This window comes from Pleurodeles waltl, chromosome 3_1, assembly GCF_031143425.1.
Source record: "Pleurodeles waltl isolate 20211129_DDA chromosome 3_1, aPleWal1.hap1.20221129, whole genome shotgun sequence".
Classification (NCBI taxonomy): Eukaryota; Metazoa; Chordata; class Amphibia; order Caudata; family Salamandridae; genus Pleurodeles; species Pleurodeles waltl.
In genome coordinates this window covers 395396374-395415809 of record NC_090440.1, presented here as the reverse complement: position 1 = coordinate 395415809, position 19436 = coordinate 395396374, and the positions used below count along the sequence as shown (strand labels likewise).

Genomic DNA, 19436 nt, shown 5'->3' with positions numbered 1-19436 from the left:
GTACTGATCATATCGAATAGGGAAAAACACTAAAGTGAAAGTGTGTATCTGCTTCAGGGCTTTTCTGCATGCCAGAGCACTCTGGTAGTGCACATCCCTTGGTCATGACTTGGCTCTCTTCTGAATATACTTTGTGATTTGTTTGAGTGCAGTTGCAGCAGCACTCTAAAGCACTACAGTTCGCGAGCCTAGGTAGTGTTTATCACACAGGTTGTACATCTTCATTATGTTTTTAGTGTTGACTTACGGAGCAATGTATAATGCACAGTAAAAAGTGGATTGTACCCTTGGGGAAAAAAAAAGGATGCCGCAAAATGTGAAAAAATAAGTGCCATTGATTGGGTATTTGTACATGTTTTTGAAGGACGAAAACAATTTGTAGTACAAAGTTGCAAAAAATATGTAAAGGGTCAGTCTGAATGGAGGATTTTCAGATTTTAAGGCAAAGGCACACTGGCCTGCAAGCTCACTTTTCTTGTCACATCCTCGCAAAAATGTTGTTAGTCACAGGCCAGAAAAACAAGCTTCTCAATAGTACTCAACTTCACTTTAGAAACCCCTTAATAAGGCCTTTTCTTTATTTTCAGATTGGAAACGACAACTCCGGCGAAAGGGACGTGTATGAAGAGCTGCTGACTCAAGCGGAGATACAGGGCAATGTCAACAAAGTCAACTGTAAGACTCGATCCTACCATCCATGACGAGCAGCTAAGAAAACATAATCGGGTCACAGGGAGGTTATTTACATGTCACGAGCTACATATGGGGATTATCAGTCAAGATGCTAAAACTAAGCGCAGCTTGGGAGTCTGTCATTCATCTGTGCTCTGCACGAGCTAATCATTGTTTTAAGAACTGAGCGTGGATTTCTGTATTTTTATTATCTGACTGCGTTTTGTCTACTTGCTTTCCTACTTGCTACATTCATCTTTAAAGAAAACGCATTAACTTAATGCATCTGTCTGGAATGACCATTCCCTGCACCTCAGACTTTCACCCTCATTCTGCAATGTTTGAGAAGATCTAAACACCCCCTCCTAACAATCCTTCCAGCATTGTAAACACACCTGCATGTGCTGTATATAGATTGTTGATATGTGCACTGCTTTACCGCCTTCTGGGGCTCGGTCCGTGCTCTATAATGGCCCCAGTAAAATTCATTAGTAAAATAAAACAGATGTAGATAGTGATGGGTTAAAGAAATGTAACATGATAGTCCTAACTAACTCAAATGTACCCACATTGGAAACATAACTTGGCAATTTTCCCACGTAGGAAACTCAACTTGGTAATGTTCTGAGTTACAACCTTCCCTTCCACTTAAACATTCTTCCATTTCCTCCTTATTAGTTTTCCCAATAGTGGTAATGATTAGATGAGATCTGTCACAGTGACTCACCAAGCGCCATGAAACCTTTTGGATGAACTAGAGCTTAACTAAAGCCAATTATCCTTTAGAAAAAAGTGACACCATCCAGATCAGTATCTTGACAACACAGTGTGAGGAAGGTACTCAGTATAAAATCATAATGCAAGGCAACGTTCTGTGGGAAGAAACAGTGCTTTTACCTTGCAACCAAAACATTTTGGAGCCAAGATCAGTGGATCCTTCACAAGCATACTCCGTTTACAGAGCGAATATGCATGCTTCATTAGCATATGTCACCCCCAATCACCCAAAGGAGCTATCAGTTAAAACTTTTTTACCTTTTCACATCTTTCAATAGAGTTACGTTATCCCAACCCCTAACAGCTTCCTAAGGTTTCCTTGGTTGGCCATCGAGGACATCCCCATGAGATATATATATAGGGGATCTCTAAGGACCCACAATAATCCATGCCACATCCCCGTCTGTCCAGACTCTGCGAGCCTAAGGTTCACCAGCCCTTGGCTATATCCTGTGAGCCCCAGCAATCCCAAGATGCATCAACAGTAATTTGTCTGTTAGTATCAAGGTGAGACATTATATGTAGTAGAGTTAACTGCATCTAATTGGCACTCATTTACTTCCTCTAACATATATCTCACCCCGACCAGAAGGAACTAGTTTGGGGGCATTTACTGGAGGTGTGTATCAAATCTCCTCTCTTCCTTTTGCAACACAGGAAATCAGAAGGAGCCAAGTTTCCCAACCCGCCACAGTTGATTACATGTAATGCATATATGGTGTAAATTCTTGAGTTGGATAATGTGCCACCGACTAGCTATGGCAACTTCTTGTGGGGCATCATTGCTGTTTACCACTCTGAGGATCACCAGGTCAAAAGTGTTTGGAGTCTGCATAACCAATGAACTGTGCCCCATAGAAATCTTTTTTTGATGTGTGTTCCCTGTTAGCAATTTGGCCTCTAGGGTGGTTAAAGTTTTTTTTTTTTTGTTTGTTTTTTTTTAACACTAAATTGTTGTTGCCATTTGAATAAGACAATCGTATTGCATCAAATTACAGTTTGTGAAAAAACGAATTCCTTATTCCCTCCGTCCATTGCTCTATGACAACACACGGAAAGAACAATAGCTTGAAGGAATGAAAAGTCCTTCTGCGAGAGCCGGACTGCATATGTGCCCCTACCCGTTGCCATACAATTGCAGCATCCACCAGCCCCCCACCACACTCCTGACTCCCCAACCCACCCCACCCGGGCAAGGATTCTATCCACCCACCCTCATACATGCCACACTTCTCACAGGGGCCGGACATCCAGGGGCTCTAGATGTTTAGCCAGCATCGCCGCCCAGGCCTGAGGATCGTCCTCAAGCCTGTTATCTCTTGGAGTTTTTCTGCATATGATGCTCTTCTGCTACTGCCCTTTCAGCCGTATCTTGCAGCCAGTCAGCCGCTCTTGGGACGACGGGGCTCTAAGGCAGCAGTTCTCAACCTTTTGACTCCTGTGGACCTCCCACTTAATCATTACTAGAACCCAAGGACCCCCAATGAATCACTATTGGAATCCGGGGACACCCACAGAGCCATTACTTGAAGCAGGAGACCCATCCTAAGCATTTTGGATGATTTGAACTGCAAAGTACACAAAAAATACAGAAATAAGCATTTTTCAAACAAATATCCAAAATATTTAATTATTTATTTGATTCACAAACAAATATAAAAACAAAAAAATCAATATTTTAATGGGACGGTTGGACCTTTTCTAAATTCAATTGAGGCCACTAGTGATCCTTACTACATTCTGTTTGATGCACTTCCACGAATCTAAACAAGGACACTTAATTTTTAGCCTCCAATTTTAAATTCCTTCACGTTTATAGGACATTTTCAGATTTACATTTAGCTTTTTTAATTCACATAGCCTTTATTAATCTATTAATATTATTTGATTTTCTAAGCAGTTGGGATCCACTGCTCTAGGGGTTAAAGTTGTGGAGTTCTGTGAGGCCACCCAGTTTTGAGATCCAAGTGTTTTCCCATCCACAGAAACCAGCCACCCACTTCCCCTATTGTCGTTTGCCATACCTTAAATACTGTTGCTTTAGTAAGAGTGAGAGTTGTGAATGCTATGTCCCTGTATAGAAAATGCAGTGATTGTTCCCCATTGTGAATGCCAGGCCCATTGCCAGTGCTGGGCTGGAGTCAAAGGGCCATTTAGTCACAATATCAAATGAGCAGCCTAGTAGTAAGCAGCCATCTAAGATGACCTGGAGCTTCAATCATACTGGGATTTATAACAGTGAGTCATGGCTATTCACTATGTACCGCCTGCCAATAAGAAAATATGCTCGATGCAATTCATGCTCCCAACCAGGAGAATCCTTATCCACTTCATTGTTGCAGAGGGAGATTGGTCTTATTCCCTGCCAAACTGCCACATACTTTCTCTTGGGTAAGACCCTTTAAGTAACTTTTCTTTTCCAGTGGTGCACGTCTCTGTGAATGACATGCATTTTGTTCTGGGATCCTCTGCTGCTTAAATCGTGACAATCAATTTAGCGCTCTATCTCCAAGATGATGCTTCAAATCTTGGTGAAAAAGTGGCCACTGAGGAATGTATTGCTGTTGAAGTGCCCTCAAGAAGAGATGGCAAAACAATCTTCATAGGTGTGGGCATTCTTCCTAAAACTAAATAGGTTACTGCATTTTCTGCATGACCTTTTTGGATGCAAAGTACCATGGTAGCATTTTCACCATGGTTCTTTCTTTACACATGAGGACGCATGGTGGTGAGACCACAAGTCTTGGAATCTTCCTGTTAGCAGGCACCTCTTATCACTGGTTATGGCAGCAAAACACCCTAATTACTTATTTTAGTGGGCAGCAGAACTAGTAAGTTACAGTAGTGATGTCTTAATTTCTTCTGTTAATTACATTACTAATTGAGGAAAGTCCAACCCTGATATGAACGAATGAACCAAGTCTGACATGGGACAGGGTACTCATTCTTTCCATGGTTAAATAATATTCACTTTACATTTGTGGCTTAAAACGTAATTGATCTGAAAGCCATGTTTTTTATTTTGACTATTATCTTACAATGTAAGTCCTTAGTACACATCTGCATTTGGTGCTCACTGTTAAGGATGCCCTTCGGAACCATGAGCATAGCTATGGCTGTTTATTGCCCACAGCTCATATGTCCAGGAGAATTGGAATTTTGTTTACAACATACTAAGACTACAAAGGTAGTTTTTCTTATTTTTCTGGCATATGGTGTTTTACTATTCTTTAATATCTAATTAGTTATTATTATTTATTCCTACATGTAGACACAAAACTCTGAAGGTATTTGTGCTCATTCTTCAGGAAACATTTTTCACTATTGTGACATCCTTTGAGACATCTACTGGGGAGATCTGCCGTACTTAATTGTTCGATGGCATCTGTCGCTGTAGATACGCATGTTCTGCAATAGCTCGCCATCTGGTGTTGGGCCGGAGTGTTACAAGTTGTTTTTCTTCGAAGAAGTCTTTCGAGTCACGGGACCGAGTGACTCCTCCTTTTGTCTCCATTGCGCATGGGCGTCGACTCCATCTTCGATTGTTTTTTTTCCGCCATCGGGTTCGGACGTGTTCCTGTCGCTCCGAGTTTCGGAACAGAAAATTAGCTAATTTCGGAAGATTTTCGTCGGTATTGTTGCGTTCGGGATCGGCGTACTTAGATTCAACACCGCATCGAAGATCGAAGAGCTCCGGTGCCCTTTGGGGTAGTTTTTTCGATCCTCCGTCGGGGCCTGGTCGGCCCGACCGCGTGCTGAAGAACGCCGATGGAACGGACCCCGTTCCGTTTCTGCCCCAAATGCCACAATAAATACCCCTACACAGACCAACACTTGGTCTGCAACCTGTGCCTGTCACCTGAGCACAGCGAAGACACCTGCGAGGCCTGTCGTGCGTTCCGGTCCCGAAAAACACTCCGAGACCGTCGAGCCAGAAGACTTCAGATGGCGTCCGCTCCGACAGCCCAACGGGAGTTCGAGGAACAAGAAGAGGAAGGTACCTTCTCGATCCAAGACTCAGACTCCGAAGGATTCGACGATACACAAACCGTGAGTAAGACGTCGAAATCCACTCAAAGGAACATTTACAAGGCCCAGGGGACGCCACTGCCACCAGGCCATGGCTCGACCCATAAAATCGGTGACCGACCGTCGGCACCGAAAAAGGCCCAAACAGTGCCGAGATCGTCTGACTCCGGTCGAGACACCGGCACGCAGCCTTCTCGGGACCGAGAAAGTGCTGGAGACAAGCCTCGACACCGAGATGCCGGTGTGGACACGGCTCGACGCCGAGACAGCGGCACCGAAACAGATCGACGCCGAGAGGTTTCGGCCCCGAAAAGGAAAAAAGTCACCTCGGAGCCGAAAAAACACGCAGACAAAGTTTCGATGCCGAAACAGACTGCAAGCGACCCAGCTTCAGGCTCTTATACAGAAGAGCACTCGCTAACCTCCCAAATGCAGAAGCATAGGTTTGAGGAAGAGCTACAAGCAACTGATGTAGACCATACGCAAAAGCGTATCTTCATTCAGCAGGGGACAGGAAAAATAAGCACCCTTCCCCCCATTAGGAGAAAGAGAAGGTTGGAGTTCCAGACGGAACAAACACCACAACCAAAAGTGGTGAAAAGAGTTACACCACCACCCTCTCCTCCGCCCGTGATTAACGTTTCACCAGCACAAACTCCATCACACTCCCCAGCTCACACCACCATGAGCCAGGGTGACCAAGATCAGGACGCATGGGACCTATATGACGCCCCAGTGTCAGATAACAGTCCGGAGGCATACCCTACAAAGCCATCTCCACCAGAAGACAGCACCGCGTACTCTCAAGTGGTGGCTAGAGCAGCACAATTTCACCACGTAAGCCTCCACTCAGAACAGGTCGAGGATGATTTCTTATTCAACACACTCTCCTCCACCCACAGCTCATACCAAAGCCTGCCTATGCTCCCTGGTATGCTCCGGCACGCAAAAGACATCTTTAAGGAGCCGGTCAAAAGTAGGGCAATCACACCAAGGGTGGAAAAAAAGTATAAGCCGCCTCCTACGGACCCGGCTTTCATCACTACACAGCTGCCACCAGACTCTGTCGTTGTAGGAGCAGCTAGGAAAAGGGCCAACTCTCACACATCTGGAGATGCACCACCCCCAGATAAAGAAAGCCGCAAGTTCGATGCAGCTGGTAAAAGAGTCGCAGCACAAGCTGCAAACCAGTGGCGCATCGCGAACTCCCAGGCACTACTTGCGCGCTATGACAGAGCCCACTGGGACGAGATGCAACATCTCATTGAACATCTGCCCAAGGACTTACAAAATAGGGCAAAACAAGTGGTTGAAGAGGGACAGGCCATCTCCAACAACCAGATACGCTCCTCCATGGACGCTGCAGATACAGCTGCACGGACAATTAATACATCTGTAACTATCAGAAGGCATGCATGGCTCCGAACGTCTGGATTTAAACCAGAGATTCAACAAGCAGTTCTCAATATGCCTTTTAATGAAAAAGAACTGTTCGGTCCAGAAGTGGACACAGCGATTGAGAAACTCAAAAAAGATACAGACACTGCCAAAGCCATGGGCGCACTCTACTCCCCGCAGAGCAGAGGGAATTACAGCACATTCCGTAAAACGCCCTTTCGAGGGGGGTTTCGGGGTCAAAGCACACAAGCCAGCACCTCACAAGCCACACCGTCCAGTTACCAGGGACAGTATAGAGGAGGTTTTCGGGGACAATATAGAGGAGGGCAATTCCCTAGAAATAGAGGGAGATTTCAAAGCCCCAAAACCCCTACTACTAAACAGTGACTCACATGTCACTCACCCCCTCCACACAACACCAGTGGGGGGAAGAATAGGTCATTATTACAAAGCATGGGAGAAAATCACTACAGACACTTGGGTTCTAGCAATTATCCAACATGGTTATTGCATAGAATTTCTTCAATTCCCTCCAAACATACCACCAAAAGCACAAAATCTAACAACACACCATTCCAATCTCCTGGAGATAGAAGTGCAGGCACTATTGCAAAAGAATGCAATCGAATTAGTGCCAAAGACACAAATAAACACAGGAGTTTACTCACTGTACTTTCTGATACCAAAGAAGGACAAAACACTGAGACCAATCCTAGACCTCAGAGTAGTGAACACTTTCATCAAATCAGACCACTTCCACATGGTCACACTACAAGAAGTATTGCCATTGCTAAAACTACACGACTACATGGCAACTTTAGACCTCAAGGATGCTTATTTCCATATACCAATACACCCATCGCACAGGAAATACCTAAGGTTTGTATTCAAAGGAATACATTACCAATTCAAGGTACTGCCTTTCGGATTAACAACCGCACCAAGAGTCTTTACCAAATGTCTAGCGGTAGTCGCTGCACACATAAGAAGGCAGCAAATACATGTGTTCCCATATTTGGACGACTGGCTAATCAAGGCCCATTCGTTCATACAGTGCTCAAATCACACAAATCAGATCATACAAACCCTCTTCAAACTCGGGTTCACCGTCAACTTTACAAAATCCAACATTCTGCCGCGCAAGGTACAACAATACCTAGGAGCCATAATAGACACATCAAAGGGAGTAGCCACTCCAAGTCCACAAAGAATTCTAAATTTCAACACCATCATACAACGCATGTATCCAACACAAAAGATACAGGCAAAGATGGTATTACAACTCCTAGGCATGATGTCTTCATGCATAGCCATTGTCCCAAACGCAAGACTGCACATGAGGCCCTTACAACAATGCCTAGCATCACAGTGGTCTCAAGCACAGGGTCACCTTCTAGATCTGGTGTTAATAGACCGCCAAACTTACCTCTCGCTTCTGTGGTGGAACAACATAAATTTAAACAAGGGGCGGCCTTTCCAAGACCCAGTGCCACAATACGTAATAACAACAGATGCTTCCATGACAGGGTGGGGAGCACACCTCGATCAACACAGCATACAAGGACAATGGAACGTACATCAAACAAAACTGCATATCAATCACCTAGAACTTCTAGCAGTTTTTCAAGCACTAAAAGCCTTCCAACCAATAATAGTTCACAAATACATTCTCGTCAAAACAGACAACATGACAACAATGTATTATCTAAACAAGCAGGGGGGGACGCACTCCACGCAGTTAAGCCTGCTAGCACAAAAAATTTGGCATTGGGCAATTCACAACCAAATTCGCCTAATAGCACAGTTTATACCAGGGATCCAAAATCAACTCGCAGACAATCTCTCTCGAGATCATCAACAGGTCCACGAATGGGAAATTCACCCCCAAATTCTGAACACTTATTTCAAACTCTGGGGAACACCTCAGATAGACTTGTTTGCGACAAGGGAGAACGCAAAATGCCAAAACTTCGCATCCAGATACCCACACAAACAATCCCAAGGCAATGCCCTATGGATGAACTGGTCAGGGATATTTGCTTACGCTTTTCCTCCTCTCCCTCTCCTTCCTTACCTGGTAAACAAACTCAGTCAAAGCAAACTCAAACTCATATTGATAGCACCAACTTGGGCAAGGCAACCCTGGTACACAACGCTGCTAGACCTATCAGTGGTACCCTGCATCAAATTGCCCAACAGGCCAGATCTGTTGACACAGCACAACCAAAAGATCAGACACCCAGATCCAGCATCGCTGAATCTAGCAATCTGGCTCCTGAAATCCTAGAATTCGGGCACTTACAACTTACCCAAGAATGTATGGAAGTCATAAAACAGGCCAGAAGGCCATCCACCAGGCACTGTTATGCAAGTAAATGGAAGAGGTTTGTTTGCTACTGCCATATTAATCAAATACAACCATTACACACAACTCCAGAACATGTAGTGGGTTACTTGCTTCACTTACAAAAATCTAACCTAGCTTTCTCTTCCATTAAAATACACCTTGCAGCAATTTCTGCATACCTGCAGACTACCTATTCAACTTCCCTATATAAGATACCAGTCATTAAAGCATTCATGGAGGGCCTTAGGAGAATTATACCACCAAGAACACTACCTGTTCCTTCATGGAACCTAAATGTTGTCCTAACTAGACTTATGGGTCCACCTTTTGAACCCATGCACTCCTGCGACATACAGTTCCTAACCTGGAAGGTGGCATTTCTCATCGCCATTACTTCCCTAAGAAGAGTAAGCGAGATTCAGGCGTTTACAATACAGGAACCTTTTATACAACTACACAAAAATAAAGTCGTCTTAAGGACCAATCCTAAATTTTTGCCAAAGGTTATTTCACCGTTCCATCTAAATCAAACAGTGGAACTTCCAGTGTTCTTTCCACAGCCAGATACCGTAGCTGAAAGGGCGCTACATACATTAGATGTCAAAAGAGCATTGATGTATTACATTGACAGAACAAAAAACATCAGAAAGACTAAACAACTCTTTATTGCATTTCAAAAACCTCATGCAGGAAACCCAATTTCAAAACAAGGTATAGCCAGATGGATAGTTAAATGCATCCAAATCTGCTACCTTAAAGCTAAACGACAGCTGCCCATTACACCAAGGGCACACTCAACCAGAAAGAAAGGTGCTACCATGGCCTTTCTAGGAAACATCCCAATGCAAGAAATATGTAAGGCAGCCACATGGTCTACGCCTCACACATTCACCAAGCACTACTGTGTAGACGTGTTATCCGCACAACAAGCCACAGTAGGTCAAGCTGTATTAAGAACATTATTTCAGACTACTTCCACTCCTACAGGCTGATCCACCGCTTTTGGGGAAATAACTGCTTACTAGTCTATGCAGAACATGCGTATCTACAGAGACAGATGCCATCGAACTGAAAATGTCACTTACCCAGTGTACATCTGTTCGTGGCATCAGTCGCAGTAGATTCGCATGTGCCCACCCGCCTCCCCGGGAGCCTGTAGCAGTTTGGAAGTTACCTTCAATTATTTATATATGTATCATCTCAACCTTAAATAGGTGCATACTTAGTCACTCCATTGCATGGGCACTATTACTACAATTCAACTCCTACCTCACCCTCTGCGGGGAAAAACAATCGAAGATGGAGTCGACGCCCATGCGCAATGGAGACAAAAGGAGGAGTCACTCGGTCCCGTGACTCGAAAGACTTCTTCGAAGAAAAACAACTTGTAACACTCCGGCCCAACACCAGATGGCGAGCTATTGCAGAACATGCGAATCTACTGCGACTGATGCCACGAACAGATGTACACTGGGTAAGTGACATTTTCATTATAAATGTGACCAGGAATAAAGCACAGTTCTGTGCGACTGGTACAGAATCATTTTAGCATGCAAGTGGTTTTCCAGTGTTTTCTCTCTCCACTCAACACTTCTTAGCAGCCTGAAAAGAATGTAGATCCATAGTCCACACAACATTTGCGATAAGGACTTGTTTCTTAACCCAGTAAATCAAGCTCTTTCCATAATGAGCATCTCTCCTTGGTATTTAGAACCACCATCATTGACTTTGGCCTTATAACATATCGATCTCTGTTCTTCTGGTTGACAAGATGGATAGTGAGGAGGGCCCATGTGGGAATGCCACTGCCTTTTTGCCTATTAATATACATTTCTCACAGTTCCAAGTTCCTGCTGCAGGTAGGTAATAATGTCTGAGTCTCTGTATAATACATATCAAGGTAACAACTTTTTCAATCACTAGCAAATTTGTTTTCTCGTTTTAGTGGGTCTGCAGAGTAAGGGCCTGACTTACAACTCGGCAGACACATTACTTCGTAGTAACGGTGGTGGATATCCCGTCTGCCAAAATCTAAATCCCATTCTATCCAGTGGGATTTAGAATTCGACGTACGGGATATCCGTCACCATTGTGACAGAGTAATCCCTCTCTGAGTTCTAAATCAGCCCTAAGTGCTTGATTATTGATATTGAACCCTATTAAAAGCAGTAGTTGTAACCTGAGCTTTTAAGTAAGATGGGATCTGAGATTTGGGTGTTTCTGTGAACGATTTTTTGCATGTTTATGTTTTAGTAGTAAATGTTTAACCTTTATTCCCACAGTGCAAGCAGCAATAGAGAAAGTGGACTTGGCTTTGGACCAGGGAGATACACTAGCCTTGTTTGAGGCTCTGAGGTTACAAGTGCTAGGACTCCGTGGGTTGCTGCGTGAAAACAGTGAATGGTACATGAAGCAACTCCAGGCTGATAAGCAGCAGAGGAATGAGGTATGGAAACAAAGATAAAAACCACTCAGTCCTAGCTTGTGCACGCGTTGATCCTTATGTCAAAATTATTCAGCAATGAAAGTTCGAACTCTATCAATTACATGTCAAAGAGTGTGGTCATGTTAAGGTAGACTATAGCAAGTTAATGAACGGGCATACCTAAATATACCAGTGCCTGTATATTTCTTTCATTGTGCTTGTGTGTGTCTGTTACAGCATTGTACGTGATGCATCAAGTGAAGACTATTGATTTCACAAGTGCAGTGGTTCCCAACCTTTTGACTTCTGTGGACCCCACTTTATCATTACTGAAATTCGGGGACCCCCTGTAAAGAAATGGCTCCCTGTTGCAGTTACCCCCCACTTTTTGCCTGATACTGATGCTGGCTTGACTGAGAAGTGTGCTGGGACCCTGCTAACCAGGCCCCAGCACCAGTGTTCTTTCACCTAAAATGTACCATTGTCTACACAATTGGCACAACCCTGGCACCCAGGTAAGTCCCTTGTAACTGGTACCCGTGGTACCAAGGGCCCTGATGCCAGGGAAGGTCTCTAAGGGCTGCAGCATGTCTTATGCCACCCTAGGGACCCCTCACTCAGCACAGACACACTGCTTGCCAGCTTGTGTGTGCTGGTGGGGAGAAAATGACTAAGTCGACATGGCACTCCCCTCAGGGTGCCATGCCAACCTCACACTGCCTGTGGCATAGGTAAGTCACCCCTCTAGCAGGCCTTACAGCCCTAAGGCAGGGTGCACTATACCACAGGTGAGGGCATAGGTGCATGAGCACTATGCCCCTACAGTGTCTAAGCAAAACCTTAGACATTGTATGTGCAGGGTAGCCATAAAAGTATATGGTCTGGGAGTCTGTCAAAAACGAACTCCACAGCTCCATAATGGCTACCCTGAATACTGGGAAGTTTGGTACCAAACTTCTCAGAATAATAAACCCACACTGATGCCAGTGTTGGATTTATTAAAAAATGCACACAGAAGACATCTTAGAGATGCCCCCTGTATTTTACCCAATTGTTCAGTGCAGGACTGACTTGTCTGTGCCAGCCTGCTGCTGAGAGACAAGTTTCTGACCCCATGTGGTGAGAGCCCTTGTGCTCTCTGAGGACAGAAACAAAAGCCTGCTCTTGGTGGAGGTGCTTCACACCTCCCCCCTGCAGGAACTGTAACACCTAGCAGTGAGCCTCAAAGGCTCAGGCTTCGTGTTACAGTGCCCCAGGGCACTCCAGCCAGTGGAGATGCCCGCCCCCTGGACACAGCCCCCACTTTTGGCGGCAAGTCCAGGAGAGATAATGAGAAAAACAAGGAGGAGTCACTGGCCAGTCAGGACAGCCCCTAAGGTGTCCTGAGCTGAGGTGACTCTGACTTTTAGAAATCCTCCATCTTGCAGATGGAGGATTCCCCAATAGGAATAGGGATGTGCCCCCCTCCCCTCAGGGAGGAGGCACAAAGAGGGTGTAGCCACCCTAAAGGACAGTAGCCATTGGCTACTGCCCTCCCAGACCTAAACACACCCCTAAATTCAGTATTTAGGGGCTCCCCAGAACCTAGGAACTCAGATTCCTGCAACCTAAGAAGAAGAGGACTGCTAAGCTGAAAAACCCTGCAGAGAAGACGGAGACACCAACTGCTTTGGCCCCAGCTCTACCGTCCTGTCTCCCCACTTCTAAAGACATTGCTCCAGCGACGCTTTCCCCAGGGACCAGTGACCTCTGAATCCTCAGAGGACTGCCCTGCATCTAGAAGGACCAAGAACTCCTGAGGACAGCGGCTCTGTTCACCCAAGACTGCAACTTTGTAACAAAGGAGCAACTTTAAAACAACCTGCGTTTCCCGCCGGAAGCGTGAGACTTGCTACTCTGCACCCGACGCCCCCGGCTTGACTTGTGGAGAACAAACACTTCAGGGAAGACTCCCCGGCGACTGAGAGACCGTGAGTAGCCAGAGTTGCCCCCCCCGAGTCCCCACAGCGACGCCTGCAGAGTGAATCCCGAGGCTCCCCCTGACAGCGACTGCCTGCTCCTCAGATCCCGACGCCTGGTAAAGACTCTGCACCCGCAGCCCCCAGGACCTGAAGGATCAGAACTCCAGTGCAGGAGTGACCCCCAGGAGGCCCTCTCCCTTGCCCAGGTGGTGGCTACCCCGGGGAGCCCCCCGCTTCCCTGCCTGCATCGCTGAAGAGACCCCTTGGTCTCCCATTGAAACCCGACGCGTGTTTGCACACTGCACCCGGCCGCCCCCGTGCTGCTGAGGGTGTACTTTCTGTGTGGACTTGTGTCCCCCCCGGTGCCCTACAAAACCCCCCTGGTCTGCCCTCCGAAGACGCTGGTACTTACCTACTGGCAGACTGGAACCGGGGCACCCCCTTCTCCATTGAAGCCTATGCGTTTTGGGCACCACTTTGACCTCTGCACCTGACCGGCCCTGAGCTGCTGGTGTGGTAACTTTGGGGTTGCTCTGAACCCCCAACGGTGGGCTACCTTGGACCCAAACTTGAAACCCGTAGGTGGTTTACTTACCTGCAAAAACTAACAAACTCTTACTCCCCCCCAGGAACTGTTGAAAATTGCACTGTCTAGTTTTAAAATAGCTATATGTGATTTATGTGAAAAGTATATATGCTATTTTGCTAATTCAAAGTTCCTAAAGTACCTACCTGTAATACCTTTCATTTAAAGTATTACATGTAAATCATGAACCTGTGGTTCTTAAAATAAACTAAGAAAATATATTTTTCTATACAAAAACCTATTGGCCTGGAATTGTCTTTGAGTGTGTGTTCCTCATTTATTGCCTGTGTGTGTACAACAAATGCTTAACACTACTCCTTTGATAAGCCTACTGCTCGACCACACTACCACAAAATAGAGCATTAGTATTATCTCTTTTTGCCACTATCTTACCTCTAAGGGGAACCCTTGGACTCTGTGCATACTATTCCTTACTTTGAAATAGTGCATACAGAGCCAACTTCCTACACCCCCACTGACTCATTACTAAAAGCTGGGTATCTAATCTGTTAATATAATTTAATTTTCCAAGCAGTCGCGGACCCCCTGAGGAGGCTACGCCGACCCCCAGGGGTCCCCGGACCACAGGTTGGGAACCACTGCACTAGTGCATCTACAGCCTAAGATGATGCATGGCAATACAGTGAGACTAAATAAACACTCAATAAGTTAGAAGGTTGTGATTTTTTAACGAATGCTGAATATAATAGTACAGTCATCGGAAACGGTGCTTAATTTGTGTGTCTTTGAATATTAGTATATATTTTGTTTACTTTAAAGCATTGTCACTGTTCCTTATGTTTTAATGAAGGAAATGCATACACACGCCATATTCAAATAACTTTTTTTTCATTTTGTGTACTACGTATTTGTATGTATTAAAGAGTTTCTTCAAGGAACACTGCATCTTTAATCAACAGTGCATAAAGTTGTGACATTTGGCAGTGCTGTTAAATGTGTGGTGGATGATGGGTTTAGGCAAAGACAACATAGGTCATACATTTAATATGGGGTCATTAAAAGGTCAAGCTGGATATTCTAACTCCTTGGACGTTTCTGCCCTAATTCAGAATTCAGAAACTATAACATATATTCTTTATTACAGAAAAAACGTATACATTAAATAAAAACACATTGAACGGTGTTTGCTGTCAGATTTTGTAACGCTAAACAAGCATTGCTTTTTTACTGTAGGAGCAGAGAAAGTGTCCTGGCAGCCAAGCTCTTCCCTGTGTTTGTGTGGTCAGAATATAGGTTAGCCAGAAAGTGAATATTTAGGTTTTTAGGTAAACGGTTGACCTGTGAGAAACCACTGAAGCAGTTGAGGAAGATTATAGGAAAGAGTACACAACATATATTAAACTGTAGGGAATGGGAATACTGTACATAAAAAGGAGGGACCAAAAACGTACAACAGATGACCCTTGCATGACCCCCCAGATTGGATATACTTGCTCACCACCCCCCAGGAAATCACTATGAGACCATATTAAAATTATGGAAAGGCAAAAAAAAAATATTTTTGGACATCCCTACAACCTGTCACAGTATTAGAACAGGTGAGGATGACATTAGAAACCTGAATCATCATACTCTCTTTTGTTCTATTTAATATTGTGACAGGGAGGTCCCATTAAAACATGCTGCCTCAGAGGTCACTACCTATGATCTGATCTGCCACGTGGAACAGCAACACCTACATCATTTAGATCATTTCCATTTACAAGTCTACCCCCCCCCACCCATTTCTACATTCAAGACTTAAACCTCCTCAACACCATCAGCATCATGGAGTAGCTCATTACCCGACAAATCTAGATCTTGAACTGTTTCACTAACAGATTGTCACCGCAAACAAAAATAAATTCAGAATGACAAGGGTGATCTCTTCTTCAAAACTCATAATCACAAGGAATCACAATGTGGTACCAGTTATCACAACTATGCAGAATCAAGCTGCAGCTGTTCATTTCTGACTTCCAAACTGCTGTCCAAGCCTTAGCACCACCCTTGCAATATGGTTGCAACTTCGGCTCTTTGGCATTCCCGGTGTCACCCTGTCCCACCGGAGAGTTTAACCAAAGCTGCCACATTTAATTAATAGACTAGCATATGATCAGATCTGTCCCACCTTTGGTTCCCCTCCAGTCTGTATCATCTGTGAAGAGAGATGACTGCCACAGAAGTACCATTAATTGCAAGGCAAACCCTTTGTTTATAAACTATCTGAAGATCTAAGTCCAAATCTCTATGACAAATAGAGTGCGTTCCACTGTAAAATGAATGTTCAAAAATGTTTATACTGTGACTACACCAAAAAATATTATGTTTGATTGCATGTGTGGCTGTAGATACACATGCTCTGCATACGTCCGCCATCTAGTGTTGGGTCTAGAAGGTTGCAAGTTGTTTTTCTTCTAAAAGTCTTTTGAGTCACGCGGTAGAGTGACTACTCCTCTTGATGGCAATGTGTATGGCCCTGAATTCCATCTTCAGATTGTGTTCTTCTGCAGTTGCGTCTGGTTGTGTTCTCTCTGAGCTCCAGTTCCAGACCATATGAAGTCTCTTCCGTTCGGGAAATCCCTCCAAACCCGTTAGTAATGCATTTCTCTTTATCCCATTGCGTTTCGGGATCTAATACATTTTTGTTGTATCAAACTCTTCTGTTCAAGTCCCTCGGGCCGCGCTCTTTGGGTGGCTATTTTCTCCATCCTACATCTCAGAGAATGAAAGCCTGATGGAACAGATGCCTTTGCGTTTCTGTCAGGAGTGTCACTCCAAATTCCCTCAGACCGATTAAAATCAGGTCTGTAACCTCTGCTTCTCGCCGGAACATAGGGAAGAAGACTGTGAAGTCTGTCAGTCGTTCTGGTTGAAAAAGACTTTACAAGACAGAAGAGCCCGTCCCCGAGAAATGCAGCGGCAAGAAGTTGAAGAAATGCCCAACATCTTCACTATCCAAGGCATCATGTCAGACACAGAACAGGAGCAGGACATCCAGGAGGCTTCCGCCGCCGAAGAGGAAATAGTTTCCAACAAGGACTCAGAGGCCAAAATGACTCTCGAAATGCAGGAAATCCTTCCAGTTCAGCAAACAGTGAGTAAACAACCCCCTTCTCTGCCCAAAAAACTGACCAGTTCGGAAGCAATGGTGGTCCAACTGAGACTGTCTTCTGGCCATGGTAGGCATCGAAAGACTTTTTCGGATGCCCTGCCCTCAGACTCGGCACTGAAACCTAAACCGAAGGTAATCTCTTCCATCCTGAGGTGTACTCCATCAGCTCCAGCATCAAAACTTCTACATTCTACTCAGTGCCCACTGTTTCGACATCAAAAAGAGTGTATGCCTCGGCTCTGACAAATTCAGCACTGAAAATTAAAAGCACTTCAGTACCGAACTCGAACCCAAATTCTTGGAGCGGAAAACACTAACAAAGCCAATTTTTCAAAAAATGAAGCAGAAGCTCTACGTTAAGCCGTCACAGCTTCATAGCCAGCCAAATACAGGGAGAGTTCTGGTTAAAAATTCTGTTTCCACTCACTCCATGTGACAGCTCACTTTTGGAGAGACCTTAGAAACACCTATGCCTCCAATTAAACACAGGAGAATGGACAAGGACTTGGAAGAGGTTAACCAACCTCTCCCTACATCTCCTGAACCAACCACTCCACCACCACTGCAAACTCCTTCTCCACAGCATTCACAGGGTGACACTTTAGGTATTCTCCCGAAGGCTCACCTTATTCCTTCTAGGATACTCAAGACAAGGGGGGTGACACAGCATACTTTCAGTCCAACATAGACCCTTGGTCTCAGTATGACGTAGATACATGCACTGTTAGAGATATAGAGGCTTACTCAGCTAGACCTTCACCATTTTATGACGCCACTTCTTTTCAAGAACTAGTGGTAAGGATAGCTACATACCACAAGGTACCCCTCCATAAGGATCCTATAGAGGATGATTTTGTACTTGAGACGCTAACTACTTAACATAAGTCCATGCAATCTATACCTCCCCATGCTCAAGGGCATGTTACAACATGCTGACAATATTATATTTCAGGACCCGGCTAGAGCCCGTATTATTACCCCAAGAGTGGAGGAAAAATACAAGGCTTCTCCCTCAGATCCTATCTATATCAAGAGTCAGATTCCAGCAGACTACCTAGTTGTGTCAAATGCTAGTAAGAGAGTTAATTCCCAAGCGACTCAAGGTGCTCCACCTCCCAATAAGGAGAGTAAACTCATTGACACCTCAGGCAAGCGTTTGGCTGCTCAAGCAGCAGATTACTGGAGTATTGCCAATATGCAGGGGCTCCTGGTAAGATACGATCGTGCCCACTGGGACGAAATGGAGCATTTACTCCCATACCTCCCAAAGGAGCACTGGAAAAGAGAGCAAGAAATTGTTGGCGAGGGACATTTAATTTCCAACCGTTCCATACACTGTGCTTTGGACTCGACTGATACAGCAACCAGAGGTATCAGTACCAGTGTCCTTTTACACCGGCATGCTTGGCTACATATTTCCAGGTTTAACTAAGAGGTGCCATTTGATAAAGAGCATATTTTCAGTCCACAAGTAGATCAGGCGTTAGAAAAGATGAAAAAGGACAATGAGATAGCAAAATCCATGGGAGTGCTCCAACTTCCTTCTTCTCGTGGTCCTTTTCGTAGGCCACAATACAGGCCAGCCTCTAAATCTTCTTCAGGTGAAACATCTCCATCATACAGTCAGCCACACACTCCTCACACAGAGGTTTTTACAGGGGTTCTTATAGGGAAAACTACTACAGGGGTAGAAGTAAAACACCCTCCTCTCTATCCTCTGCCACTTGTCTCTAAACAGTGACTAACTCCAGCTTTCCTCCGATTGCCAAACACCTGTAGGAGGGCGCCTTCAGTTATTTCTCTAAAATTGGCAACAAATTACAACAGATCAATGGGTGTTGGATTGTATCCAACATGGTTACTGTCTGAAGCGCAGCTCCACACCTCCAAACATCCCACCTCGCTGTCACAAGCTTTCACAGGATCATATCACTCTCCTCAAACAAGCACAGTCTTTACTAGCAAAAGGGGGTCCTATTCAACATCAAGGAACCAGAGTGTATTCCCAAGAAAGATGGCCCTCTAAGACCCACCCTAGATCTCAGACCTTTAAACCATTACATTATATCATAATGGTCAATATGGTCACACTCCAAGATGTGCTCCCTTTTTCTACCACAGGGTGA

At 44.8% G+C, this 19436-nt stretch overlaps 1 protein-coding gene across 2 annotated transcripts in view; it reads left to right on the top strand.

The window, feature by feature from the left end:
- Window positions 1–19436, top strand: part of IQGAP1 (IQ motif containing GTPase activating protein 1) — a 424957-nt gene that overhangs the window by 151042 nt on the left and 254479 nt on the right. For both annotated transcript variants that reach the window (XM_069222592.1, XM_069222593.1), the window contains 2 exons: window positions 588–675; window positions 11506–11669. In XM_069222592.1, the coding sequence (XP_069078693.1) occupies window positions 588–675; window positions 11506–11669 (252 nt within the window). The remainder of the gene's footprint in view (window positions 1–587; window positions 676–11505; window positions 11670–19436) is intronic.